The sequence below is a fragment of the Trichoderma asperellum genome, chromosome 3 (genome assembly GCF_020647865.1).
Source record: "Trichoderma asperellum chromosome 3, complete sequence".
NCBI classification, from domain to species: domain Eukaryota; kingdom Fungi; phylum Ascomycota; class Sordariomycetes; order Hypocreales; family Hypocreaceae; genus Trichoderma; species Trichoderma asperellum.
This window is the reverse complement of record NC_089417.1, coordinates 1,965,164-1,991,171: the sequence shown is the minus strand read 5'-3', so window position 1 is coordinate 1,991,171 and position 26,008 is coordinate 1,965,164. Positions and strand designations below refer to the sequence as shown.

Below are 26,008 nucleotides of genomic sequence, written 5' to 3'. Positions count from 1 at the left end.
GATCAAGTTGATGATTTCAGCAGACTTTTGAACCATGAATGATCATTTTCTTCGATGCGATGAATTTGTATTTTTGTTCTGCTTTGCAGCACCCTAATGACTAGCTAAAGGATATAGCGATGTAGTCGCTCTTTTGAGCCTCTTTTTATCCGCCACAACAAACATCATGGTCTCAGACTGCCGCCAAGTGGACATGCAGAGCATGTAGCCGTACTACACAAGCTTACAGGACACCGCTGGCGACGATGGTGGGGCGAGGCTCATACTTGACCTTGCCGTCGTCACGGCCAGTGGCCTCAAGGGCAGAGACAATGGGCATGCAGTCAGCGTCGACCTCGCCGAAAACGACGTGGCGGCCGTTCAGCCAAGAGGTGACGACGGTGGTGATGAAGAACTGGGAGCCGTTGCTATTTGGATCGCGGATTAGCCAATAATGTCGCACCAAGATGCTTGATTGAGGTGGACTCACGTGTTGGGGCCAGCGTTGGCCATAGACAGCAGACCGGGGCGGTCGTGCTTCAGCTGGAAGTTCTCATCGGCAAACTTCTCGCCGTAGATGGACTTGCCACCGGTACCCTGGGGATGTGTTAGTCAACTGCCTTTTACCAATTGCTTTCTTGGGGCGAGTAATCCATACGTTACCGCGGGTGAAGTCACCACCCTGGAGCATGAAGTTGGGGATGATACGGTGGAAAGATGAGCCCTGGTAGCCGAAGCCCTTCTCACCGGTGCAGAGAGCACGGAAGTTCTCGGCGGTCTTGGGGACAACGTCGTCGTACAGGGTGAAGTTGATGCGACCTTGCTGCTCTATTGTCATAGACGTATTAGTTGCAAGCTCCAGGAATGGCCACGGCAAGGTGAGGTGATAATTGGAAGAATGGGGGAGAAGCAGCCAGTCAGTGCCGGAGCAGACTTGACCAAAGCGGTAAAGGGATTAAACAAAGGGATTAAACAAAGAGAAACGAGTAGCATGTCGAGATTCAACTTGCAGCAGCTTCGCTTCTCTTCGCGGCTTGCCATTGACAGCGCTAACGAATTGGGGTTTCGGAAGAATAGAGAATAGACTCACCCTTGATCTCAGTGGTAGGCTTGCCGTCCTTGAAGACGGGTCCCTTCCAGGTGATGTCGAAGAAACTGCAGTGGTAGAGTCAGAGGATGGCGATGTCCTTGGGGGAGCTCACACAGCACTTACACTCGGGATCGGTTGGCAGACATTTTGGCTGGCTGTGAATAGAATCGAGTGGTCGCAAAGGTGGATGAAGTAGCAATGCGTTGAGGGAGAGAGAAAGTTCTTAAGCCGGGGGAGCAAAAGGTTTGGCGGGGTAGGAGGGGTTGGAAGAAAGCTGATCTCATTTTGAATTGTGCTGGAGGGGTAGCGGATTAGTAACCGGAAACAGCCAACCAGAGCAGCAGACAAGGGAGACGGTGGGGTGCGACGAGAGGAGCCGATCACGTGTTTTCGGCCAGGGTATGCGGCAGCTTGACGTCGCCGCCAAATTAGCGGGCGGCAAAGCTCGGAGCTCCCAAGCTTTCAGAGCTCGATCACGGCCTCGTCGCCGGCTCTGGCGCAGCAATTGCTCGACCCTCGCATCTGCCATGGCCCAGCCATCGCCAGGCTCGCGCTGGAGGCCCGGAACAGCCCAGCAGCCGTCGGAATGGCTGGATTCGACGCGGTTCTGCTCAATTGGACCGTTGGCTCTCCGAGAGCTGACGTGACTTGGTGTGCGCCGTGCTGCAGGTGGGCGGTGGGCAGAGGCGCGCCATGATTGGACGGCCAAGCATGAAGCCCTTCCAACCTATTCCTGCGGGCGGAGCTGCTCCGCCTATCATTTGGCCCATGCCCAGAGGAAAGCTGGTTGTTTGGAATTTTGCGCAGCTCCCAGCAAATGGATGGCCAAAACCGGTTCAAAGGCCCCGAGGCAAGCCCGCCAGGCGGTGCAATTCCTGAGGGGCGGGCAATTGGCTGAAACCGTCCCAACAAGAGCAGATTTTTCTTTGTTTTCCATGTTGCTTGGAGCATGTCCATGGCCGCTGGTCCATTTGCATAGGCGGGATAATGGGTTGCGGGTGCTAGGGATGCGGGAGAGGAACACGAAGAGGAGGTAAAAAAAGAGAAGCATACCTTGGAGGTCAAACGTATTACAATGATGATTCTACACAATAGGATCCAAGCAAAAGACGTAGCCTGGGTACCGGGGTTGATGGGACAGCTTCGCAGAAAGGTGAAGAGTTGTGGGTGATGTCAGTAGCCAGTGCGCACTGCTGCTATTATTGCCTGAAGTCTCAGGCTCTTACGCGGATCCGGCGCAGGTCGATGTTAATAATCCATGGGCAGGTCTAGAGACTGGGGAAGTCGGCCAAGCGGGTAGCCATTTGGTACACTTGATAGACTGCATGTCCAGCCAAGGGGTCTCTATGCCCGTAGAGCACACGGAAATTGTCATTCAATGTATCACAGTCTTTGGCCGATATGCTAGTCTTTAATCGAATAGCACTCACCAGCTCCTTAGTCTTGAACAACTGGACAGCCTCAATGAACAGCAAAGTACCTAGCTTACATCACGTGACGCCCGGTATCTTCGTAACGTGTTAGCAGCCCGAGTAGTGGACCTAGCGCTTGTGTCCAAGTGTCCAGGCTCGGCGACACCGTGTAGCTCCAACCATCATCGACAGTCTCGTCACCATCCGGCTCTGCCTTTAACTTTCTCTTGGCCATCTCTCCCGCGTTTTTTCCTGCTGATTGGGTCTATCCAAAATGGATTTTAACGACTTGAAGAATACCGTCTCGAACCTGACCTTGTACGATCTCAAGGCCGGGTTCCGGAAGGCGCAGAATGGTATGGCGCTCTCTTCGCAGCCCAATGGAAATTAAAGGGGATTCAGGCTAACGCCGGTGATCGATTAGCTGTCATGAATTATACCGAGATGGAAGCAAAGGTTTGCTTTAGCAATGGCATTGCGACGGAATATGATTGCTAAGAATGCGGCGCGTTAGGTACGAGAGGCGACAAATAACGAGCCATGGGGAGCATCGTCCACTCTGATGCAGGAGATTGCCAACGGCACATTCAACTAGTACGTACGCAAGCAGGCGTTGCACCCATATGGATGCATATCTGCTGGATTCTAACGCCGGTGCAGTCAACAACTCAATGAGATTATGCCAATGATCTATCGTCGATTTACGGAGAAGTCTGCAGAGGAGTGGCGCCAAATCTACAAAAGCTTACAACTCCTCGAATTCCTCATCAAGCATGGCTCGGAGCGCGTCGTTGATGATGCGCGCGGACATATCACGCTTCTGAAAATGCTGCGCCAGTTCCATTTCATCGACCAGAATGGCAAAGATCAAGGTATCAACGTACGAAACCGAGCCAAGGAACTTGCCGAGCTGCTGGGCGACGTTGAGCGGATTCGGGCCGAGCGCAAAAAGGCTCGAGTAACGAAGAACAAGTATACTGGCTCTGAGGGAGGTATGGGTTTGGGCGGTTTCTCGAGCGGCGGCAGCGGTCGCTTTGGCGGCTTCGGCAATGAGTCTAGCTATGGCGGTGGTGGTGGCTCTGGCGAGTATGGCGGATACTCTGGTGGTGTATATGGCGACGGTGGCGGCTTCGGTGGCCAAACGAGCGATTTCCGTGACACCCAAAACCGATCAGAAAGATTCGAAGAGTATGACGAGTATGACGACGGAGCGCGACCCGCGGCCAGTTCTTCTCGTCCCACGAGAAGTGCAGAACGCTCTCCAGCCAAAAAGGCAACGGCGCCGCCTCCCAAGCAGAAAGAGCCTGAGGTGGACCTCTTCTCATTTGACGAACCTGTTACAGCTGCCGGAGCAGCTGCATCAAGCAGCTCTGGATTGGGCGGATTCGCTCCCCTCAACACCGCCGCCGCTCCCGCCAACGATGACGATGACGAGTTCGACGACTTTCAATCGGCAGCTCCCACAGCGCCTGCGGCTCAGCCTTTAGCTCCCTCAGCTGGCTTCTCACAGCCCCTATCCCCAACGTCGCCAACCTCGCCTACGTATTCAAACACCCAATTCGCTGCTCCAAAGCCCCTGTCGGCTCCGCAGCAAGCTGGCATCAGTCAGATGGTCAACATCGCTTCCATCTCACCAGCCGGCAGCGCCAATGCCACGCCTGCTGCTGCAAGCTCAGGATTCAGCATTCCAGTGCAGCCTGCCAAGCCTGCGGGCTTCCAACCCACAGGGCCCAATTACTTTGGTACTGTACAGGCTCAACCTACCGGAGGATCTGTTTCATCCATGACTCCAACTGCCGGTCTGCAACCCGCCAACAAGTCCAACGGCAAAGCAGCTGCCTCTGGCGGCGGAGATGCATTTGGTGCTCTCTGGGGCAAAGCCAGTGTCGGCATCAAGAAGCCTAGCACTCCCACCACTGGGCCAGCACTGGGCCAACTGGCTAAGGAGAAGAGCAGCGCTAGCATCTGGGGAGCACCCGCAGCAAACCCCTCTTCAGCACCACAGGGGGGTTCCGCCTCTGGAGATTTGCTTGGGTAAATAAGCAGAGGCGATGGAGAGAGGTGGTGAGGAATAAGCTATAAAATAATATGAGGTGTGGTGGCTGGAACATGTCGGTAAAAAAGCAGCGTTCGAGACCATCCCAAACGCGAGCGATGGAGATGCAGCATTTCTGAAGTTGGGATTTTAGATAGGCGTTTACGGCGCACGTGTTGATGAATTCGAGAGCAATATTCTGGGACAAGTCCAACTAAACAAAGGTGTAGCCGTGAAAAACCAGAGTGCTTCGTGTACATTAAGGCGGGAGCAAAAGCAGGTTTTCGCGGCGCATCGTCTAGCTGTTCGCGTTTCATGCTACACCGTGAACCCGGCCAGCTGTGCCGACAACAGTCGTTGATTGGCCCAAGACCGTTGCCTCCTTTTATTCCGCCTCAGTAAAACATGCGGCCGACCATGCAGCCGCCTCGTAAAGTGAAAACAAAGCCATCGAGCTGAGCCTCAATTTCTCTTGTCTGCGCGAATGCAGGAACCCAATTCCGGGAACAGGGGGGTGCCGAGCGAATCCTGCTCAGCGGAGCGCTCCGATCCAATCGTCCGGCTGGTGGGGCTCGATCCTCCGGCTCACCGAACTGGCTGCCGGCGCTTAAAATATGGTGAGATCCATGAGCGATTACAGAAATGGCCTGTGAGAATGAGAGTCAGGTTCTGTGTTGTTATTGGCTGACTGGGCGGCTGAATGGGCTCACCGTGAAACTTGATAAGGCATTTTGTATTTTTTTATGTATTTGTTTAAAGTTAGATACATAAAAGGTTGGTGGAGCAAGTTTCTATTCTGATTCTGATTTTCTGGGGACCAGGTTTGCGAAGAAGAATCTGGCAAATCTGGATGGATGGACCTGAAACGCGGCGCGCTTATTTGTCTCGCTTGACTGCGGCAAAAAGGCCATCGGACCAGATTGACGGCCTTTGATCTAGGGCCAATTTCGCGCGTGTGTAGCGTCTGTAGAGTGACAAAAGACTACACTAGTGTGTGTAACTTGCGAGATGGGGAGATGTATATAAGAGTCCCCTTAAGCCTCCTTTGAGCGTTTAGATCTCTCTTTCCTCTGCATAATCAAGAATCACAAGCTTACTATTTCCTTTTTCTCATTTCCTTTGTTACGATTTCTGGCTTTTTCTTTATCGGTTCACGGTCCACGATATTATTTGTCTGTTATCGAATTTTAACGCCCTTCTTCCTCGTAGGTAGTATTGCTGCAACTTCAAACATCTTTCTCAAGCTTCAAGCTTCAACCACCTCTCTATAAAGTTCTCTAGAAGAGAATTACATTCCCAAATCTTTTAAACCCTCCCTTCCTTTTTTTTTGGTCTCTTTCTCTTTTCTCTTTCTTCTCTTTTCTTTCGACCTATTATTGGTCGAAATATCCCATCGGCAAAATTTCATCCTTCTCAGCTTCAACGTCTCCCATCCCACAATACTCTAAGCATTTCCCTCTGAGGACGGCAAAGTGCACACGGCCCAAGCTCTCGCTTCAAACTCTCCCTCGTGTCAACATGGGTTCTCCGCCGGCCCTGGGCGCCCTGGGCGCAATGTTTACGGCAATGAGGCTTCTGCAGGCAGTGTGTCTCATCACAATCATCGGTCTTGCTGGAAATTTTGTTGCAGAGCTGGTCTCTACCTCTTTTTCTACCCCATCCGCCCTGATTGGCACACTGGTTGTGGTGAGTTCTTGTTCCTTTTTTTTTACCATGTCCCTGTGACGTGGGTACCTAGTTGATGGTGAAGGCTGACCATCTATCTCCAATAGGCATGTCTGGCAATGGTGTACATTATCATCTCTTATATCCTTTACTGGGATCATATGCTCCCCCTCCTCATTGCTACTGCTGCAGACGGGCTATGCTTCATCGCGTCCATCGTCGTGGCTTGTGTCGTTGGCAGGCCTGTAAGCTACCTCAACTGCAGTGCTTTCCCCCAGAAGGGAAACACTGGCGACTTCATCTACTCGCTCTTTGCCAACGTCAAGCATTCGTCATCCGATGTCTTCCAGTGGGCTGACCCCAGCAAGGCATCGTGCTACGAAATCAAGGCCGTCTGGGGCTTGTCCATCGCAACCTCCGTCCTGTTCTTCATGTCCGCCGTCGTGGCCATGTGCCTGTGGAAGCGCATCAAGGGAGGTGCAGACCGGCCTCGCAAAACCACAGACTTTGAATGAGGGTATAGCTGCCGTGATGGTTTCTCGGGGGTGCCTCCGACTCCAAATGTGCTGCGCAAGGCCCGGAGCCTTGGGACGATGGCCATGGCAAACGCACAGCACCAGGAGAGGAGGTCGCTGTATGATAGCACTGATGAGGATCTCGACATGAATATCCCCGTTCAGGTCCTCAACGACTCCCATCCTTACTTCCCCCCTTTACCCACGGCAGCAAAGAAGACGAGGCGGCCTCGCGTGCAGAGCATGAAACGTCCAGTTGAGGAGATGCCGCCGTTGCCACCAATACCACCAGCTTTCGCAGCTCATAAACCACCGCCTATTCCTCCATCTCCGCTGTCATCTTCAAAATTGAGCCTACCTCCTGCGAGCCCAATATCGGTAACTGGAAAGACGAAGCGCAAGACGCTTCTCCAGCGGATAGAAGGCTGGTGGGACCTGGGATTGCTGGAGAGGAGACAGACGCTGTTTGGAGCATCGAAATCTGGATGACTTTTCTTTTGTTTTTGTTATAAAAAAAAATGCGATGAATTGAGATGCAATTAAGACTTAATGTTTGATGGAGGACTAGTTTTGGAAATCTTTTTTTTTTTTTTTTTTTTTTTTTTGTTCTTACAATTATACAACAGTACGCACGAAAGATCGTGTGGATCAAACGCAGGTTGTCAGGAGGTTATTTGCTTTTCGGGAAACTGGAATCCTTCGTATCGGGAAAATGGAAAAATCAAGAAAATAGAAACAAACGCAGTCAATTGCACATAATTAATAAATTAGTTCTCCTTTGAGATGGTAGATTTTATTGCTTAACTGGGTTATACATTCATCATATCAACAAGCAATCACTGGAAATAGCCATCATCATCAGCCTCAACAGCCATCCGAGGCTTATTCTTAGGGTAGCATCTCAATCGGGAAATTCATTGCCTCCACACTGTGCGAGTGGCGCAGCGCACCCTCAGCCTTATGCGCTCCCTTACAGCCTCTCCTATTGTTCGCCTGACATATTCTCCGCGCCACCCGTGTAAGTAATGGGCAGGTTCCCCGTGCTCCGTGCAATGGCGCCGGCTAGTCCACAGTGCTAACGCTCTGCTAGCTCAGTAGCTGAAACCCCCGTATCTCGCATTAGTAACCACTGCATCTTCATCCAACCTCTACTCAAGGCAGCTGGACGTCCCGTGCGGTACAAGTCTGGATTGCGCGACAGCAGGACAATTCAAGGCAATACAGCACGCACCATTTATTCAGTTATCGCGCCTCTGGAGCACGGACACCGCACCATTTGCTTCATCGTCATCACAGTGCGGCCCAATCGGCGTTTAAGTTGGACGGAGGAACGGAAATACTGCGCACCTGCAAGAGAAAGAGACCACAGACAAGTCCAAGAAGGCGAGGCAAGGCAAGGCGAGACAATGTCCTCCCTAAAGCATCTCCTGTCGTCCAAGGTGCGGTCGCAGTCTGGTTGCTACACCTGCCGGCTGCGCCGCAAGAAGTGCGATGAGCGCAAGCCGATTTGCTCTGGCTGCGATGCCCTGGAGATCACCTGTCATTTCGGAGAGAAGCCCGACTGGATGGACGGCGGCGTCAAGCAGAAGGAGATGACCGAGTTCGTCAAGTCGCAGGTCAAGAAGCAGGCCAGTCAGCGGCGCGATCGCAAGTATCTGGAGATGCTGGAGACGGGCACTCGGCAGGTCAGCATCACCGACGGTGCGGATGATGGAGCAGCAGCAGCAGCAGGGAAAACCGGCGGCGACTCAGAGCGCGGCTATACAAGCACGTCGGCGCCGTCGTCCAAGGAGTCGCCCAACAGCCATGGATCCGGCAGCACGGCCGCTACTTCTCCGCCAGAAGTCCCCTGGCACTCGCAGTCCTTCTTCGTGGGGTCGGATGAGAATAGCCTTAGCCGGTTTGACCGGTCAGCAGACATTCACTTCGCCTGCATGTATCTGGATTACGTTTTCCCGCATCTATTCCCCCATTACCGGCCTCACATCCTCGTGGGCGGCCGCGGGTGGATTTTGGACGTGCTGCAGTCGACCAACAAATCGCTATACCATATCACCGTGTCAATCGCATCATACTACTTCGCACTGATCTTGAATAACGGCGAACCGGAGCACGGGGAATGCTTGAGACAGATGAATTCAAACCTGCAGAACCAGATGGAGCTGGGCCTGCGAGAGCTGCAAAAGGAGGTCAGCTCGCTCCACAGCCGCAAGCTGGACGCGAAAGAGGGCCTGGTCGTCATGGAGAGCATCATCCAGCTGCTCATCTTCGAGGTCGCCACGGGCAATCGCGAAAACTGGAAGCTGCATCTCGATGCCGCCATTGCGCTGTTCCGGCAGGTCCTCCCAAGCCCAGATGGCTGGGAAGCATTGCTAAACGGCCTCATAAATGTGCACTGGCCACCGGCAGAAATGTGCATGAAGCGGCCATGGAGCACCAGCCAGGCCGCCTGTAGATTCTTCACGGCCAATCTGCTCTACATTGATGTGCTGTCGAGCGTGTCGCTTGGATGCCCGCCTCGGCTATACAACTATCAGAACTTCATTATACCCTCATGTGCCACCACAGAATGGAGCCCTTGCACCCTGGGAGAAGGTACTCTTCGCATGGAAGAGTTTCGTGGACTGCACAACTGGGTCATCCAGGTCATTGGCGACATCGCGTCACTGCACTCGTGGAAAAAGGCACAAAGCCAGGCTGGCTCGTTGTCCGTCAATGAGCTCTTGTCACGAGGCCAGATCCTGGGCGAAGCAATCAAGGGGGGCATCTTGGCCATTCAAACAACATGCCCAACGGCCGATTCGCAAGTCACCGTCATCTCGGTACCGGTCCTAGGTGAGCAGCCTTCGTACGCTATACACAACATCATCTGGCTGCACGCGGCCTTGATTTATTTGAACACGGTGACCTCGGGCTGGCAGCCCGCGTGCCCAGAAATCAGCACGGTCGTGTCTACTACAACAGAACTGTTGTACAATCTCCCAAGGGGAACCTGCTTGGGGGCTGTGGCCTGGCCTCTGTGTGTTGCCGGCTGCTTAGCACCTCCGGAAGATGAATTCAAATACAAGAGTCTGGTGGCTCGACTCGGCGGGCTGCAGTTGTTTGGAACGCTTAGGGAAGCCATGAACATCATGGAGCAAGTTTGGGCAATGCGACCTCTGGACGAGAGCTGGGATGTTGCCCAGTGCATGAACATTCTGGGCCACGGAGTTGTGTTGCTATGATACCCTTCCAGACATACCGCTGGTTTTCATGACTTGAGGTTTTCTGGGGCCACCAACGGGCGTTTTCATCTTATCCGGATTTTTTTTTTTTCAACTTATTCTTCGGCTTGGATGTTAAACACGATGAGATCGTTATCTACTCAAAAAATGTACGTGTTTAGATGATAGATCTGGACGTCGTTTTTATAAGATTTTGCGACCCGGAATTCCATTAATTTATCCTTTAACCTTGACCTTTATCCCTTTAACTAGCTATTAGCTGTCATTAACCATCATTGCGCAAATATAAGCTACCCATATTATTTTCCCCTGAAAACCCTTTTCATTCATTCGTTACATGGCCATTGACCGAAAACGATGCGACTCTATGCCGCCACAAATCTTGCTTGTGCTCAAGCATTGTGTCACCCTGATGCATCACGGTAACACTGCACGCGAAATCTGCGTGGCATCGGGGTCGGCTCTTTGTTTCACTCGGTATCTAGGAGTGCCGAAATTGCACCTAGCCGCAGCAGACGGTAGCCTCGTTGGCAGCACTGGTTTGCTTCGGGCTGTTGAGTGAGTTAGCAGACGAGTTGTGAATGGGGACTGGGACGGCTGAAGACTGACCCCACGCTCAGCGTCTCCCATCCAAAGATGAAGGAGCCAAGGTAAGCACCGATGAAGATGCAGATGATGAAGTAACCGTTGTAGTACATGGCCAGCAGCATGACAAAGTACGCAACAGCAAACTGAACCATGTGTATCAACGCACGGATGGCCTGCTGGAACACGCTTGGGCGGAAGGGAGGCATGGCAGTGGCGACAGGGCAAGCCACCTCTCTGCTGTTGACAGACTCGAGTCCCGTCTTGGTGGCATCGGCTGCAGCAGCAGGCTTGGCCGCAGCGGTGGTGGTGGGAGCGGGCGATTCCTGGAACTTGTCGGTGTGCTGCTTGATGAGGAAGCGGTCGTACTCCTTGGACAGGCGGCGGAGGAACTCCAGAGCCATGACGAGGAGGATGACGCCGATGCAGGAGCCCGCAAACATGCCCTTGGACTTGATTTGCCAGGTCTCGGAGATGAAGCAGGCATCAATGACGTTCCAGTTCCAGAGCATCTGCGGCGCGGTCAGCTTGACTTTTGTTGCTTTTCTCATTGCGGGAGACGAATGGGGCATATTCTCACAGAGATCTGGCATGAGCCTCCCATGCCCATCATGTCGCCCATGTCGCCCATGGAGCTGTTCATGGCGCTGCCGGTGGGACTGGAGCCCGCAGCCGTGGTGCCAGTGGGCATGCCCATGTTCATGATGGCTGATTTGAGTCGAAGCAACGCCTTTTGGTTTTGAGACGGGAGATGGAAGAGATCTCGTGTGCGTTGGACGAGATGAGAAGAGAGAGAGAGAGAAAGCGTAAGCTTGAGAGAGAGGCGGCGATGAAGACGTGGAGAGTGAAGAAGGAAGAAGAAGAAGAGGTTCCTTTCAGATCTCGGCAGATGGGAACTGCTGCTGCATCAGTACTTATTTATACCTGGGGCCTGAGCTGAGCATGCACGGACGCTGGCCTGGCTCGACGACGAACGAGTGGCACACCGCTTACAGTGGAAACACAGCGCAGGGTCGAGAAGGACAAAGCAGGGGACGAACTGCCAAAGATGGGCGTTGCTGTTTGGGGGGGAAACTGTACTGTGCTGGCTTTTATATATATAAAGAAAAAGGAAAAAAAAAAAAAAAAAAAACATTAAGAAAAGCAAGTGACTTGCAGCTGAATCTAGTGGCAGCGCAAGGTTCTCGGCGTACCCACCGGCGGCTGGCTTTGGTAGCGAGCAGGCTCAAAGAAAGGCTCCTGGATGCAGCCCGTGAGAGCGTTTGAGCAAGTTTCGCAAAGTCGCCGGATTGGCAGAGAAGGAGCCAAGCTGGGGCCTCTTCTTTGCTGTCGCCTCGCCAAAGTTTGGTCTGATGCTTGTTTTTGCTCTTATTTTTCTTTTTCTTTTCTTTTTCCTTCTCAATCTCTCTCTCCATATTGGATCATCTACCGGATGCTACTGTTTTTAATTTCTCGAGATGCTTTTTTTTTATTCAATCTTCACATCAACCGCCTAAATAGGAAGCTTCCAAGGGGGACTCCATGTAAGCCACAAATCGAGCCGTTTTCACCATCGCCATGGCACCAACTAAGACATGGGCTGCCATGTCCCATCCAACACCAACCATTCCATTGTGCCACCACATTTTCCTCCCTTCGATTGTAAAAAAAAGGAGGGGAACGTTTGCAGAAACCTGCTCTCTTCTTGCCTTATTTGCGTGCATTGTTATAACAGCCTTTCCAAATAGTGTCTCTCGTAACATGGCCGTGATCCGGACTGAACGAGTGCATCAGATATCATGATCCTCCATGTGGTTCCGCCGAGTCAAAAATATCAGCTTGAGCTCGAGCTCGAGCTTGACGAAGATGAAGACCTGGATCGAGCTTCAGCAGGTTCGGATAGCGGTTCGACAATGGCCTCCTCCAGCTCTGTAGCGACACTTGGTCGAGGGGGAGGCACATAGACAGTTGGCTCCAGGATCACATGCTGGTCAGACGTCGCCGACGAAGACGACTCCACAGCGGGAAACTCAGGTGATCTTTGTTCAACCGCCTCGTTGGGGGTTATGGCCTCGTTGCTGGTGGCGACATCGTTTCCAGGTATCACAGCTGGCTCGGCGAATGGCGCTCTCACAGGGGCCGCAAAGAGGCCTTCAGGGATGGCGTTGGCGTTGGTCTGGGCGTGTGGGTTCCTATTCGCGATTCGTGCAGTCAATATCATGCTGCTACCCAGCAAATAAGAGAAGAGATGGGAGAGCGTAACGAAAAGAGAGAGAGAAAACGAGACTTACTGTTGTGGCGGAGCTGTATCCTGCCCCTGCTCGTGATGGGAACTGGCATTTGATGCCTGGCTGGAGAAGCAGCAGCCCATTTCAGATACTAACCAGTAGATATAGAAAAGAAGCCAGTAAAATTGTCAGAAAAAAGTTTACAGTAGGCAGATGTGACGAATGCTTTGACGGTGCTGCTGCGATGTCATCCCCTTTTGCTGGCGTGTAGGTCAAAGGATGGCTCTTCCAACACAGTTCTACGTTTCTTTTTTTCCTTTCTCTTCAAAAAATAAACCAGCCAGCTCAGCACGCGATTGAGCGGGAGAAAATTAAGCGTAGACAACAGACAAACAAACAACAATAGCCAAGTTGTGCTACTCTGCCAAAACTGCCAGCAGCTGTCATGGCCGATGATGCATGGTCGACAATAGAGAATCACCAAGAGGGCTCCCTATTTGCCTCTATTCCGCATCTTCTGCGGCATGCTATTGACCCTTTCTCTCTCTCTCCTTTTTTTCATCCGATTCATGGTACACATGCACAGAGGCGCAGGTGGCCCAGTGACTGACTCACTGACTACAATGAAAGCTGTTTCCCCCCATTTGAAGTGAATGAATGGGCTGCCAAAGCCAAGAACTCGTTCACGATTGTTGTTCCTGGTCCGCAGATGTGACTCCTCGCTATATTTTGCTTCTCTATGTGTGCTCGTTACTCACTGCTGCCTCCCTATCTATATCTCCGTGAGTCACCGCTGCTGCTGCTGCTGCTGCTGCAACAATGCAAGTCATTCATTCGGCTATTCAATTCAATAACGCTACAAAGCTGCCCAACTGCTCCCATCACTGCTTGAACGCATGTTCACAATCCCATCCATATCCGCTATTGCCATGTTACTCATGCAGTCAAACAACCGTTCATGTGCCGTGCCATCACCACCCGCAACCCGTGTGACCCGTATTCCCGCCCAGAGGCTATTTCTCTCCCTCATCCTAGAACCCGTAGAAGGAGAAAGAAAAAAGTTCCGATCAGGCCATCCCCGCTTCGGCAGCCAAAGCTTTGTGTGTCCGGGATTGCTGCTTGTTTCTCCTCGTGGCCGGAGAAGGAGAAGACTCTTCCCGTATTCCAGTCGCTTCTAGTTCTTCTTTTCGTAGCACCGAGTGGGAAAACGAAAGATTTGTAAGACTTCGGCATCTTCACTTCTGTACGCGTGTATCTGGTTACAATGTTAGCCTTTATACCGACATCTCTTCTGTAGCTTGGTGAATTCTAGTTCTCACCGACATTTCATTCAAACCGAGTCTTACCATTCTCGACAGACTCCGTTGTTAGACCCTTTTGGAGGCTGTCCAAAGAACTATGACGTTGTCGGCTGTCTCAACTCTTCTTCGGCGGCGATGGGGGTTCGGGCTCATTGTCATTATTTTCGTCAAGAGGCAAGACACTTTCATGCGGACTCTCTCCGCCTCTAGAGCTTTCTAGACGATACTGTTGACGACCACCTCCGTGAGAGCTTGTCCTATCATGTGCCCAGGTTGATTCTCTAGCCCAAAAGGCGACTTGATTTTGATGATCTTCATCATTCCACTCCCCGTCTTCATGCCCACTTCTAGTCCCTTTATGATGTTATCTATTAGCTTCACGTCCTTCTGTTTCATTGTTCATGTTTAACTGCTTACCATGGCTTCGATGACTCCCGCCGCCATGTCGCCCACTCCTCCCACTTCTGCTTTTGTGATGATGGCCACTAGATCCGCTCTTTCTCTTCTTTTTGTGTTTTCGCTGACTGCTTGACTGATGGTGACGGCTACGATGGGCCGGTGCAACGTTCACATCAATTGAATCAGAGTCCTCGGTCCGACGGCGTTGAGACCCCCCAACTCTGCGCCTCACCAAGACTGGCTCGCCCTCTCTTACCGAGTAGGAATAGTCGTATCGAGCCGGAGCACATCTATATTTTCTGTGTATTTCTGATTTAAGTTTATGTATTTTCACTTAAAAAAACATCATGTATTGACACAAGGGATAAGCACTTACGGTTTGGAACGTCGTCGCCGTCTTGAAGACTTTGAGGGCGTCGAAAAACAACCACCCATCTCTGATCGTTTTGAAAACAATAAAGTTGAAAACTCGCTGTATCTCTCTCTTTAAGTGGAAGTAAAGCATACTGTTAGGAAATTGGAAAAACCAAAGTGACTGCCTCGAAGTTATATAGCTATCAATACCATCTTTGATTGAGAGGAGGTTAATCTTTCGCCTGGCACTTAGTCAGGGGAGCTTTCTTAAAGAACAAAGGCTCTCTCTCAATCACAACTGTTTCTTCATAGAATAAATAAACCATGGTGATTTTTTTTTTTTTTTCTTTCTTTAGCTTTATTAAACAGATGGCAAAAATTTTGTTCAACCGAGAGCGAAAGAATAGACAGGGAAAGAGCAATCGAATTTCTGTTCCGCTGTTGCTAAAAGGCAGCTATCAAGCAGCCATCAAAGCAGGTTCGTTACATGGCCGATATGTCTTAATGATTAAATGTCAGTTACAACATGGACTTTTGTTCACCTTCTTCTCCCTCTCTCTTGTTGTCACCAATGCAGTGCTTTGTATCGTGTTTGGACACCCCAAAATGGCGCAAAAGGAGAAACACAGTTCTGTACATGGACACAGCACTGAGATAGATATACAAAAGACACGACGACTAAGTGTAAAGATGCACAAGAGAGTAGGCGAATAATGGTTAAATCAGGAAACGCAAAAAATATTGCCTGCAAAGTTCCAACAAGGCCCCCTTTCTAAAACTAACTAGATGCCAAGAGAAAAAACAAAGAGTCTATATGAAAGCTTGCCTATCCTATTCCACCAGCGCCTAAACACGATAGTGTACACATTTCATAGAAAATCCGATTTAAACAAGACCAATTTATGTTCGCCGTAACATTTGAAAGGAGAAGGCCCCTCAGCCGCTTTTTTTTCTTGGCAGAAGCATGCATATATAATACATACGAGTAAAACACGACGCTACCAAAAGTCTTTAAGCAAACGCTCCCACTGCTGCCATGAGCGCCGCGCCAGCCACGACTGAAAAGTAGGCCTGTACGCGCCTCTTGCCTTTTAAAATGCGATAGCTCTTCTCCGTCAAGAAATCCTCGGCCAGCAACTGGACCAGACCAGCATAGACCAGCAGGCCTGAGGAGATGGCGTTAGTAGTGCCCACAACCACCAGGCCGGTAGCGCTGCTCGGATCCCATTTCTTCTGCAGAACTAGGCCGATGGCCTGGCCTATGGGAGTGGTAGTCCCGTAGGCGAGAACCATCAGCCAAGGACGGATGGATCCTTTGGGGAACTGGATCGTTGCGATTCGGCTTCCCAGGGCCATGCCTTCAAACGACTGGTGGAAGCTGATGGCAACCAGGAACACGATAAATGCGGGGCCCGTAGCCACAGAGATGGCCATTCCTATGAAAACGCTGTGGAACAGGATGCCCGCCTCCAGTAACAGACACTGCAACATCCGACGCTTTTGCTCCTCTGGGGACTGTAGCTGGTTACCGTCTAGGGAGTGTCGGCGGCCTGAGGCGCCGTTGGGCTTCGCAAGCGAAGAGTACTGGCCATTCTGTGCGCTGCCGCCAGCCGGAGCAGGGTCAAGTTCCCCTAGATCCAAGTCGAGATCGGAGTCTCGATCATCGTCGTCCGCATGTTCGGTGGATTTGCGCCGTGGCACCACCGGGCTCGACTCCGGCAAGGGAGAAACGCCGGCGACAAGGCCTTCTGATGCCTCCAAATCACCTAAAGAAATATCCATGTCCGCTGCTCGTCGTCCAGTCATACGCGCTCGTCTGTCGGCTAGATTCTCTCTGGATAAATGCAGCTCCTGTGCATCGCCCTCGGCCTCGTCGTTCTCGTCCCAGAAGTCGTGCGCATGCGAATGCGAATGGCCTGCGCCTCGAGCCGTCAAATACGACTCGACTCCCACGACGACCAGGGCGGAGATCATGGCAATGAGTCCTGGCAAAGGAGTGTATCCCTTGCTGAAGAAATACGGCAGACATGGGTCGGTCAGGGATGAGAAGGCAGTCGGAAGGAGGTGTACAAAAGCCGTGGCAATGAGGACACCAGTGCCGATATGCTGGCTGTAGAACAATATCTCCTTTTGTCGATGTCCCGTCGTTGCTCGCCGTGAGAACAGAGGGAGGCCGCAAGCTGGGTAGTAGAACTTGATTAGCAAAGCCTCACCCAGACCTCCAACTTACGGCGATTCTCAAATCGCCACAGGCCATCTTACCAAGCGTGCTAAGGACAAGTATCAGGAGCAGCGCAAAGACGTGCGCGGCCGTGTCGTACCATCCCGAGTTGTGTCCGCCACATTGGGGCTTCTCGCCGTCGTTTTGTCGTCTCTGAAGTTCAGCACGCAGCAGGCTTGAAGGAATTGACGCCCAGGCATCTGTCACAGAGCAAAGCCTATCGCATCAGCTATTGCCACGTCCAGCCTGGAGACCGGTTGAATGCCTCCTTACCTCTCGCCATCACCTCGCCGGCGACGCCATCCATATCCAAGTGTCTTTGGAAAGTCAACGCTTCGAACCAAGACCCCCACTAGAGCATCGGATAGTGGAAACGTCAAATGATACGTGGTAGTGCTAAAAGTTAGCCTCCGTGTACAATCATAAGCAAAGCAATAAAAAAAAGGCCAGATAGATTGGTTTGAAATTATAATAGAAGTTGAAGTCAGTCTGCCACATAGAGGCCCCTTCGCGCCTAATCTTCGGCTCGAGGGGCTGAAACAAACGCGTTTACGTCCCGCGAGCTCCGGAGGCACGCAAGCCACTGAAACAGGTTCCTAGCTACTGGTATCTACGGCCTATAATTAGACCAGGGGGAGTGTTTTTAGTATTCAATAGTACAGAAACAGAGCAGAGGTATTTAGTATTTACTACTATTAAGCCACTGCCCGTCACAACTCGCAATCTCTATTTCCCTTCTTTAATCGTATAGTATGTATATTATGTTTTATCTTATCGTAGATTGATGAATTGCTAAATTCCGGTATATCCATACGTCATTGTGCTTTGAACCAATGGAGTCTGGCTATTCTGTCAGCTCCACAGTGATTAAATCCGATCAAGTGGACGGAGTATATCATAACCCACGTAGATAATTTATAATAGCACCTTGATAACATCTGAGAATGAGCAGAAAAAAAACATTAAATAATTTTGCTCTCTCAATAAATCAAACCCCAATTATCCGTTCATAGCCTTCCAAACCAGAGATCAAAACCATGCCAACCATCGGCGTCTTCCCCGCCTCAGGCGGCCTCGGCACCAGCACTTACACCCATCTCTTCAACAAAGTGTCCCCTTCCAACACCGTCCTCATCAGCCGCCACCCAGACAAGACTCCCCATATCTACCAAGGCCAGGGCGTCCAGCTTCGTCAAGCTTCATACGAGGCATCGCCTTCAGAGCTAGAAGCCGCCTTTAAAGACATCGACGTCCTGTTCCTCATATCCTACCCCAGCCATGTCCACGAGTACCGCACATCACTGCAAATTCCAGCTCTTGATGCCGCTTACAGAGCCGGCGTCAAGCATATCTTCTACTCGTCCCTCGCTTTTGCCCTGCCAGACAAGGATACCACGCTCGCAGAGGTAATGGGTGCCCACCTCGACTCGGAGGCGCATCTGCGCAAATTAGCTGCCTTGGATCCTGGTTTCTCCTGGACTGCCATCCGTGAGGGTCTCTACCATGAGTCATTCCCCATTTATACCGCTTTCCTGGATCTGAATGATCCGGCGACCACTGAAATCCGTATTCCCCACGATGGCTCTGGTCCTGGTATAAGTTGGGCGAAGCGAGATGAGCTGGGCGAAGCCTCGGCAAATCTGATTGCTCAGTACGTTCAGGACCCAACCGCTTTCTCCTGGAAGAACAGGCTTATAGCCCTGACCGGACCTCGTGAATGGTCTCTCGCTGATACCGTCAAATTCCTCTCCACTGTGGCTGGGAGAGATTTGCAAATTCGGGACGTTACTGTGGATGAATATGCCACGCAGCCGCAGGTCGTTGCAAAGTTTGGATCTAAACCTCTTGCACAGACTTGGGCAACTGCGTGGGATGCCATTCGTGCTGGAGAGGCATCCTATGTATCGTCTTCTTTGGAGCAGTTGCTGGGGCGTCGGCCAGAGGAATTCGATGTCACCATCAAGAACCTCTATAAAGTGAGTAAAGAATAATTTTGAAGCTGGCATGGCGTGAGTGAGTGAAGTGCTCCTGCTTCGCAGTACCGGCTTGTATAATAAGATATCAAAGGCGGAATAACTGCAAGTAAAATGATATCGTCAGTACCTTCTTACTCTACATTGTCACCATCTCTCAAAACACTGTGCAATTTTTGTCATGTTATAAATCCGATTTGATATCCAGTACACCTAACATGCATTGAATCTAAACACAAAGTTACGACTATCCAGAGACACCGAGTATCACTAAGAGGACGACAAAACAAAAAAAGAAAGTATTGTAAAAAAAAGAAGAAGATGCGGCACTGTTCCAAACCCAGTCAAAGCTAAAGGGTATCAATTCGTCAAACCCAGATCTCCTGGTGTTAATGTGGCCGTAGCCTAGCGCTGTGAAGACTTGTTGCCTCCCAGTCAGATTCGCGTGTGCAACTCAATTGGCATTGGCTGTGCATAGACGCCTTATCCAATCCATTTCGTAAACAGACAAAGGTTATCATATCGTTGAGCAAAGTTCCTCCCGTGATAAGGAAAAGGGGAAAAAAAAAAAAATACACCCGTGTTCGCCACAAATTCGCAGATAAACGCCCCTAAAGAGAAACTGCAAGGAGTTGAGACAAGACGAGAGAGTGGCGGTATTGAGCAGGAGACTGAAGCAACTGGCAGAGAGCAAAAAGAAGAGAAAGAAAAAGACAAAAAGTAAATAGCATGCTGTGTGCTGCGGCCCAAGTTCCATCATGGGACATTCGTAATTCAGGAAATACGGCGATAAAAAATAAATAAATCAAAAGTCAATGCTTGAGCAGAGACTGAGTGATGGACAAAACAAAATGCAAAGTAGCCAGCGGCAACTTACACCATGGTCATTCTCAAATGATTCTCTCCAGAGATGGACAAGCAGGTTAAAGGGGATATCATGGAGTAGAAAAGACATAGCAACGAGTGCTTAGTAACATCGGAAGTCACTGCTCAAAGCCTTGGTTTAGATAAAAAAGCGCACAGTCAAAGACGGTAAAGACTTCCAGCGTGATAAATGATGTGGGAAGCAGCAGAAGCATGTCAAATGCCAAGCTATTTATCCCTCTATCAAGGGCCATAAAGAGAGACAAGCTGGTTTAATAGGCAGCAGCAGTATTAGAGCCCTCGCTGGTGGCAACGGCCACCAAGGCCTCGAGCCGCCTCAACGAGTCGGGGTTGTTAGAGCGATCTTGTTGTTGGCGTTGTTGCTGCTGATAATGGGATTGCTGTTGCTGGTGCTGCGACTGCTGCTGAAGCGGCGGCGGTTGCTGATGGTAATGGACCTGTGGCTGTGGCTGCCGCTGCTCTTGAGCCTGTTCCCGCGCGGGAAATCCAGCAAAGCCAGTGAAGTTGGGGTGAACCATTCGATCGACATGAGGGTTTCGCGCATCTTGGTTGGCTCCGGCTCCATGGGTAGCCGCAGAAGATCCTTGATACCAGCCGTGTCCCTTACCTTCTCGGACCGAGGCTAGGGCGGGAGCTGACATGGTATGCTGATGAAAGGATCTGCTCGGCACGGCTGATGGCGGTACCTGGTGGCTTGGCCGTGGCTGCTCTTCGAATCGAACGGTTGGCTGGTTCAAACGTGCATGATCCATTTGGTTTTGAACCGCTTTATGGACCTCGGACGCCCACATTCCCGCGCTGTCACGAGGGGGAGTCTTGTGCCCTATGTCAAGACGGCCGAGGCCACGCTGAAGGCTAACGTCGTACATGTTGAGGTTTCGCCTCTCGTCCGGCTGAATAGCCTCCATTACCGGAGGTCGATGAGCAAGCTCGGAGTCGACAGCCATTGGTGACCCGTTACGCCTTGGTGGAGTAGCTGACCGAGGGAGAGGATCAAAAGACTCGATACCAGGGAGGCGAAGGTTAGATTGAGGGTTGCTGGGGTTCGCAATAGGTGGCGGCGGGTTTGGCCGCACTGATTGGCTAAGGACAGCATTCAGCTGGGCAGTGCCGCTGAAGCTACGGCTATCAGGATGCCAGGTTCGCCGTCGCCATGAGTCGTCGCCAGTGCTGCTCGCCACCGAGTCTCTACGGCCAGAAAACCCGGATGTTGAACTGGTTGGTGAGGAAACCAAATTTTGATTCGGAGACGAGAGAGCCCCGGCATTGGAGCTATTGACAAGCATCGGTCCCGGCCCGCGTCCCGGTATCTGAGCCTGACCAAACTGGAAGGGAGTGGTGCCTGATGGAACGCTCAGCCGGCGGCCAGGAGTCCGTGTACCCATGGAATACATGCTCTGAGATCGCGAGTGTGAGGATGACGGAGAAACTACGCCAGCGCTCCATCGTGGGCTGCTCTGGGCCGTTGAGAAAGTAGCAGACGTGGGCGTGCTAAAATCGCCCGGCGACTGAGGTCGGTATGAAAAGGTGCTATCGGTGCTACTGCGATAGGATTCGAGCGAAAGCCTTGAGCGGGAATCAACAGCCATAACAAGCGGGGGTGGGCGTCGCCGAGGATCGTTCTGGGCGCTGTAGGCCGATCCCACGGATGCTATGCTAGAGATACTCGAGGTCGAAAGAGACTTGGAATGTCCTCGGACTGGGCCGCCAGCACTGCCACCAGTAGAGGCTCTCGCCCTGTTACCAGCTTGGCGAACTCTGTCGGTCCTGATCTGGCGCTGAAATCTTGATCCAGTAGCCGCAAGAGAATCGATCGGAATATCTTCGTTGACGTGAACAGTCTGGGCATGCTGCCTCAGATTGTCCAATCTTGAGAATCGCCTGGAACAGTGGCACTGGAAAGGACGCTCGCCAGTATGCTTTCTGTGAAAATCGTTAGCCAACCTGGTGATCTAAAGAAAGAGAAGAAGAAAAGAGGCTTTCGGCGTCCATAAACTCACCGGATGTGCCTTGCCAAGTGCTCGCTTCGTGTAAAGCTTAGGTTGCAGGGGGGATAATCAGTGCAATAAAACCGCTGAGACTTCTTCTTCTTGCTTGACCTTGTTCCATCCGCATTCACACTCTCGGCATCGGAGCCGGCGCCATCATCAATAGTTCCAGTCTCTCCATCAGACTCTTCCATGTCTACATCCAGCGAGTTCCGTTTGGGTGACCTGGTAGAGCGCTGAGAGCCATCTCGGTGTAGACCGTTCTCGGTAGATTCGGTAGCCGATGCCGCTTGAGGAAACGGGCTTGCTGGCAGGGGTCTCTGGCTCGTCATGTTGATGCTGCTGAAGGTGGCCCGAGTGGGCGTCTTGCCATCGTCAGACGAGTGTGAAGGCTGCAGCTGTGCCTGCGGCGCCGTGCTAGGACGGGGAGATGAGTTCTTCAGAGGCATGATGTCTTGCCTGGAAATTTCCGCTGCGAGTGGGGTGTTGACGGGGCGAAAGGCAGCCGCCATGATGGGCGCAGCGAGGCGTCCAAGGGATGTCGATGGTGGTCACAGAGCGTCGGCAGATGTGCAAAGTCGTCCGCAGTGCCGTGCCGTGCCTTGATGTTGGAAGGGAGGGGAGGTTGCAGGAGGAGGCGATCCAACACAGACCGATTACGCAAGAGGCCGGGCTATGGAGTTTCGGCGGGTACCGTCAGGGCAGAGAGGCAAAGCGCGGCTGCTGAAACGGCGACCAGCATCCGGCGAGGAAGAAGCCGGACGAGATGGCAGCTTGGCGGGTGATCTGGGCAGCAGCGAGCATATAGATCGATCCGGGCCGGCGAGAATCGACAGAGGATGTTTCTTGGTGTTTGTAGCGGTATGTGGTATGTAGTTGTAAGATGCTGCGGAGAGCCAAGGTCATGGGCAGAAGGCTGAAGTAGGGCCGAGGGGGAGGGGAAAAAAAGGTGGTGGGGGTGGTTGTTTGAGGTCAGCAAGGGAGGCGGAGGCGGAAGGTCAGGAAGGACAAGGGGCCAGCTAAGGTTGCAAGGGAGACTGGCCAGAAAGCTTGTGGGCTGTAGCTTTTGGAGCCTGGAGCAGCAGAAAGGCAAAGGCAAAAAGCGCAGCCAAAGCTTGAGGATGGCGCGGGAATGGGCGTGTGAATGGGTGCTTGCGTGAGACGGTGCTGCGTTCCAGGCACGGGAGGCTGGGAGGTGTCTGGTCTGTATGTACCTGGCCTGGGCCGGCAGAAAGTCAGAGAGTCAGGTCGGCAGGCACTAGCACCGTCAAGCTGGAAGTGTCGGCTAGCGGTCCAGCTAAGGAACTGTGTCGTGGGTTAGTGCAGTGCTACGGGGGAGGTACTACAGGGAGGTGCACTGAGGCGCTGCCCAAAGTCGGAGCGCCAGTTGACTGGTTGCGGACAGCAGCGCAGGGAATGGGTAGGTTAGTGGTATGGAGGGTTAAAAAAAAAAAAAAAAAAAAAAAAAAAAAAAGTGTGTACCGCAGTCTAGCGCACGTACAGTAGCACGTAAGTATGTACATACTTGTAGTAGTGCGAGGTGGAGGTGATGGTGGTGGGTGGGCAAAGGCGCTCTAAGGATCTAGCGCTGGGCCCCGCTAGCAGCAACGGTGGCCAGGTTCGCACCAACCTAACGACTGCACTGCGGCCGTGCCATTGGACGATCGCCAGGATCAGAATCGGAAACTCAAAGACGCAGCGCAGCTGAGCGAAGCAGCGACAGCAGCATCGACGAGCCCAAGCAGGGGGGCTGCCGGACCCTGCGATCGGTGACACAACGATGCGTGCCTGGGTTGGCCTAGTGCAGTGCTGGCTAGCGAGCAAGCTGCTGTCGGCCCCTACGGCGGCAGAGAGTTCAGCAAGCCCGAGGCGGCGCGAAGGCGAAATCGTCCACAAAGCAAGGGGCAGCGTGTGTGGCGATGTTCTTCCAGGCCGTCTCTTCTGCTTCTTCCTCTTCCTCTTCGTTCTCCCCCAGACGGCGCCTCCCACGGGTGGAGTCCGGATCCGGACTGGCAGGGCAGAGGCGCCAACCAGGCCTCGTAGCGATGGGCACCCATTTTATGGAGCAGTGCTGGGTGGACAAGTATGCGGTGCGTAGCGGGTACCTGCTGGTCGCACTCACGAGATGCACAGAAACAACTCTACTTGTTTGCCTACGAGTAAGCCAGCTAGGAATCGCTAGTGCTCGGCAGAAATCACACGCTGGCCGAATGTGCCTGGACGAAACGGGACATCTTGATAGCAGCTGCGGGCAGACTCGGGCGGTGCCTTTGTGATTATGACGATCCCCCTCCAGATTTTGCCGCAGCGGCCTGGGTACCTACCTGTAAGTAATGCCCTGCCGGCTTCGGGCTGCCACTTATATAGGTACCAAGGTATGGAACGGAATTGGAAGCAGATGATGGCAAGTGTCAAGTCAGAACAGAGCAGTAGCCTCTACTTTTGCAATACCTGCCCATCAGCCCCGTGGCAAGGTTCCGTAGTACCTATCAGCTTTGCGCTGAACCTACCACCCTGAGCAGAAACTCGTACTTGTTCTGTGCTGTATGTAGGGGCTTGGCTTTTTTGGCTTCGTCTCTCCTCTTCGGGAAGGACGGAATCCCATGTATGAGGCGGAAGACTGCAAGGCCAGATCGCAGCGCGCTACTGGCGGACAGCACAGAATACGCATTCATGTGACACCCTTTTGCCCTTGTATACATCCCTGGTCCGGGCAAGTCGTATTGATGCGTGCTTTTTGCGGCCAAGGGAAGACGTGAACAGGTAGAAGCCGCTGACTCTGGGCTGAACCGATACGAGCGCTGGCTGCTTGAAACGCACCAGAGGCAGCATGACGAACAAAGCGGGCAGCGTCACAGCCAGCCCGACCGACTGGGGAGGGGGCCACCGGAGAGGGCGGGACGGCGACAGCAAACTAAGATGGAGTTACTTTTCCGCCTCAATAAGCTCCACGCGCGGGGAAGCATGGCTCCTGAAATGCCAAAGGGGTAGGGCAAAGGAAGCAAGAAACTCAGCAAGCAATGGCTGGTTGGCATGCCACCACAAAGTTTCGCCTTTGCTGGCTGCGAGCGAGCGAGCGAGCGACCTTGCGCGGGCGCCTAAAAAAAGATGTACCGCGACACTAGGCATGACTGGCAAGGATACCTGTCCCTGCTAGCGAGCGTTACTGACGTAGTAAAGAGGGGCCGACGTAAGGTACAGGTCATCTGCGCACACCTTAGCGTGCGCGGCCCAGGTACATCCACGGCAATCCAGTGGGCAAGCCTCTTTTGCTGGACGATGGCGTGGGACCAACGCATGGCTAGCGGACGCCCGCTTCTCAGGGCCTGGGCCGGAGCCTGAGTGCGAGTCTGAGCCTGAGCCTGAGCCCGAGCCCGAGTCTGGGAGAAGAAGAAAAACATAAAAGAGAGCGACGGAGACGAGAGACGAGAGACGACACGACGAGAGCATGACGAAATCTGGGCCGAGCATGGCCGGGAGAGAACTCTGTTTGCGGCAGACGCCGCTGGCAACTTGAGGTCGTTGATACCTCAAAAGCGTTCTTGTTCTGCCTTGCTCTGCTTACTGTACCGCCATTTGCCTGCGTCAAGATGCACAACACACGACTTCTTCACATGTAATCCATGGCTTCTATATATGAGGCAGCGGTAGAGCCATCGATGGGGATGGAGCCATGGTTTTTGCCGCCCAACCCAACACCATCAAGCTGCAGCCGCATCATATCATGCCCTGATGGTGGTGTATATCCAATATATACGCACAGCAAAGGCTGATGGAGCCACCACACTGGCACCAGCTGCTGATGCGTGGGAATCCCGTACCGTACCGTAGGATTCACGACTTGTGCCTCGAGCATTATCCTCATTGCATCCAAGAGTCGAACAAGCGGCCTAAGAAAAAAAAAAAGTGGCCTCGCTCTTCGTAGTGCAAACTTTAGCAGCTCCCATCTGCCTGCGTGTACCGCCAGGACTCCACAAATGCTCGATGCCTGCCACCACGCACGGGGCGCTAACAACTGCCTAGTCGTGGGCGCCTAAAACGCAACACTTCAGGTGCCCACAATTATATAATGCAAGTGATATATCGACTTTCAAGGCATTGACAATGCACGAGTTGCCCTTTTTTAAAGTTGCACCCGCCAGAAAGCTGAGCAGTTCCCTATCTGCCCCGGTGTT

General features: G+C 52.3%; 11 protein-coding genes across 12 annotated transcripts; 5 read left to right on the top strand and 6 right to left on the bottom strand.

Annotated features, from left to right (window-relative positions):
• Window positions 1-44: 44 nt before the first annotated feature.
• CSR1 (phosphatidylinositol transfer protein csr1) lies at window positions 45-2,809 on the bottom strand. Its single transcript, XM_024900906.2, has 6 exons — window positions 2,123-2,809; window positions 1,193-1,364; window positions 1,070-1,134; window positions 638-807; window positions 470-576; window positions 45-407 (listed from the first exon to the last, which is right to left on the bottom strand). The coding sequence occupies exons 2-6, from the start codon at window positions 1,351-1,353 to the stop codon at window positions 224-226; spliced, it is 687 nt and encodes a 228-aa protein (XP_024757580.1). The 5' UTR covers window positions 1,354-1,364; window positions 2,123-2,809; the 3' UTR covers window positions 45-223.
• Window positions 2,810-2,814: 5 nt separating this feature from the next.
• Window positions 2,815-4,721, top strand: TrAFT101_005223 (uncharacterized protein). The gene is made up of 3 exons (XM_066127411.1): window positions 2,815-2,937; window positions 2,996-3,075; window positions 3,142-4,721. Exons 1-3 carry the CDS (start codon window positions 2,911-2,913, stop codon window positions 4,517-4,519), a joined length of 1,485 nt encoding a protein of 494 aa, XP_065983522.1. The 5' UTR covers window positions 2,815-2,910; the 3' UTR covers window positions 4,520-4,721.
• A 1,313-nt stretch (window positions 4,722-6,034) lies between these two features.
• On the top strand, window positions 6,035-6,696 carry TrAFT101_005222 (uncharacterized protein; the record flags this gene model as incomplete). Its single annotated transcript, XM_024911054.2, has 2 exons — window positions 6,035-6,202; window positions 6,289-6,696. The coding sequence occupies 2 exons, from the start codon at window positions 6,035-6,037 to the stop codon at window positions 6,694-6,696; spliced, it is 576 nt and encodes a 191-aa protein (XP_024757583.2).
• Window positions 6,697-6,774: 78 nt separating this feature from the next.
• Window positions 6,775-7,185, top strand: TrAFT101_005221 (uncharacterized protein; the record flags this gene model as incomplete). The annotated part of the gene is made up of 1 exon (XM_066127410.1): window positions 6,775-7,185. The coding sequence occupies one exon, from the start codon at window positions 6,775-6,777 to the stop codon at window positions 7,183-7,185; it is 411 nt and encodes a 136-aa protein (XP_065983521.1).
• A 631-nt stretch (window positions 7,186-7,816) lies between these two features.
• TrAFT101_005220 (uncharacterized protein) lies at window positions 7,817-10,151 on the top strand. Its single transcript, XM_024900877.2, has one exon. The coding sequence runs from the start codon at window positions 8,103-8,105 to the stop codon at window positions 9,918-9,920; it is 1,818 nt and encodes a 605-aa protein (XP_024757584.1). The 5' UTR covers window positions 7,817-8,102; the 3' UTR covers window positions 9,921-10,151.
• Window positions 10,073-11,606, bottom strand: TrAFT101_005219 (uncharacterized protein). Of its 2 annotated transcripts, XM_066127408.1 has the most exons (4): window positions 11,499-11,606; window positions 11,086-11,401; window positions 10,530-11,017; window positions 10,073-10,471 (listed from the first exon to the last, which is right to left on the bottom strand). In XM_066127408.1, exons 2-4 carry the CDS (start codon window positions 11,206-11,208, stop codon window positions 10,423-10,425), a joined length of 660 nt encoding a protein of 219 aa, XP_065983519.1. In that variant the 5' UTR covers window positions 11,209-11,401; window positions 11,499-11,606; the 3' UTR covers window positions 10,073-10,422. The 2 variants fall into 2 exon arrangements, with proteins under 2 accessions (XP_065983519.1, XP_065983520.1); XM_066127409.1 differs by having other exon boundaries at window positions 10,530-11,606.
• Window positions 11,607-12,318: 712 nt separating this feature from the next.
• Window positions 12,319-12,958, bottom strand: TrAFT101_005218 (uncharacterized protein; the record flags this gene model as incomplete). Its single annotated transcript, XM_024900924.2, has 2 exons — window positions 12,776-12,958; window positions 12,319-12,676 (listed from the first exon to the last, which is right to left on the bottom strand). The coding sequence occupies exons 1-2, from the start codon at window positions 12,853-12,855 to the stop codon at window positions 12,319-12,321; spliced, it is 438 nt and encodes a 145-aa protein (XP_024757586.1). The 5' UTR covers window positions 12,856-12,958.
• Window positions 12,959-14,229: 1,271 nt separating this feature from the next.
• TrAFT101_005217 (uncharacterized protein) lies at window positions 14,230-14,457 on the bottom strand (the record flags this gene model as incomplete). Its single annotated transcript, XM_066127407.1, has 2 exons — window positions 14,230-14,367; window positions 14,431-14,457. The coding sequence occupies 2 exons, from the start codon at window positions 14,455-14,457 to the stop codon at window positions 14,230-14,232; spliced, it is 165 nt and encodes a 54-aa protein (XP_065983518.1).
• A 1,014-nt stretch (window positions 14,458-15,471) lies between these two features.
• Window positions 15,472-17,475, bottom strand: TrAFT101_005216 (uncharacterized protein). Its single transcript, XM_024902078.2, has 3 exons — window positions 17,261-17,475; window positions 17,029-17,187; window positions 15,472-16,946 (listed from the first exon to the last, which is right to left on the bottom strand). The coding sequence occupies exons 1-3, from the start codon at window positions 17,292-17,294 to the stop codon at window positions 15,778-15,780; spliced, it is 1,362 nt and encodes a 453-aa protein (XP_024757588.1). The 5' UTR covers window positions 17,295-17,475; the 3' UTR covers window positions 15,472-15,777.
• A 454-nt stretch (window positions 17,476-17,929) lies between these two features.
• Window positions 17,930-19,111, top strand: TrAFT101_005215 (uncharacterized protein). Its single transcript, XM_024903738.2, has one exon. It carries the CDS (start codon window positions 18,025-18,027, stop codon window positions 18,976-18,978), a length of 954 nt encoding a protein of 317 aa, XP_024757589.2. The 5' UTR covers window positions 17,930-18,024; the 3' UTR covers window positions 18,979-19,111.
• Window positions 19,112-20,096: 985 nt separating this feature from the next.
• On the bottom strand, window positions 20,097-22,345 carry TrAFT101_005214 (uncharacterized protein; the record flags this gene model as incomplete). The annotated part of the gene is made up of 2 exons (XM_024906980.2): window positions 20,097-21,768; window positions 21,846-22,345. The coding sequence occupies 2 exons, from the start codon at window positions 22,343-22,345 to the stop codon at window positions 20,097-20,099; spliced, it is 2,172 nt and encodes a 723-aa protein (XP_024757590.1).
• Between the last annotated feature and the right edge of the window lie 3,663 nt (window positions 22,346-26,008).

Coding starts and splice junctions, on each gene's coding strand:
- TrAFT101_005216 (XM_024902078.2), bottom strand. CDS start 17,294: ATGGATGGCGTCGCCGGCGAGGTGATGGCGAGAG. Junction 17,188..17,260: donor CGGCGAGGTGATGGCGAGAG/GTAAGGAGGCAT, acceptor GCTCTGTGACAG/ATGCCTGGGCGTCAATTCCT. Junction 16,947..17,028: donor ACTTGTCCTTAGCACGCTTG/GTAAGATGGCCT, acceptor TCTACTACCCAG/CTTGCGGCCTCCCTCTGTTC.
- TrAFT101_005219 (XM_066127408.1), bottom strand. CDS start 11,208: ATGAACATGGGCATGCCCACTGGCACCACGGCTGCGGGCTCCAGTCCC. Junction 11,018..11,085: donor GAGGCTCATGCCAGATCTCT/GTGAGAATATGC, acceptor ACCGCGCCGCAG/ATGCTCTGGAACTGGAACGT. Junction 10,472..10,529: donor TGGGAGACGCTGAGCGTGGG/GTCAGTCTTCAG, acceptor CTCACTCAACAG/CCCGAAGCAAACCAGTGCTG.
- TrAFT101_005220 (XM_024900877.2), top strand. CDS start 8,103: ATGTCCTCCCTAAAGCATCTCCTGTCGTCCAAGGTGCGGTCGCAGTCT.
- CSR1 (XM_024900906.2), bottom strand. CDS start 1,353: ATGAGATCAGCTTTCTTCCAACCCCTCCTACCCCGCCAAACCTTTTGC. Junction 1,135..1,192: donor TCTGCCAACCGATCCCGAGT/GTAAGTGCTGTG, acceptor CTACCACTGCAG/TTTCTTCGACATCACCTGGA. Junction 408..469: donor GCCAACGCTGGCCCCAACAC/GTGAGTCCACCT, acceptor CGATCCAAATAG/CAACGGCTCCCAGTTCTTCA.
- TrAFT101_005215 (XM_024903738.2), top strand. CDS start 18,025: ATGCCAACCATCGGCGTCTTCCCCGCCTCAGGCGGCCTCGGCACCAGC.
- TrAFT101_005223 (XM_066127411.1), top strand. CDS start 2,911: ATGAATTATACCGAGATGGAAGCAAAG. Junction 2,938..2,995: donor ATACCGAGATGGAAGCAAAG/GTTTGCTTTAGC, acceptor GCGGCGCGTTAG/GTACGAGAGGCGACAAATAA. Junction 3,076..3,141: donor GCCAACGGCACATTCAACTA/GTACGTACGCAA, acceptor ACGCCGGTGCAG/TCAACAACTCAATGAGATTA.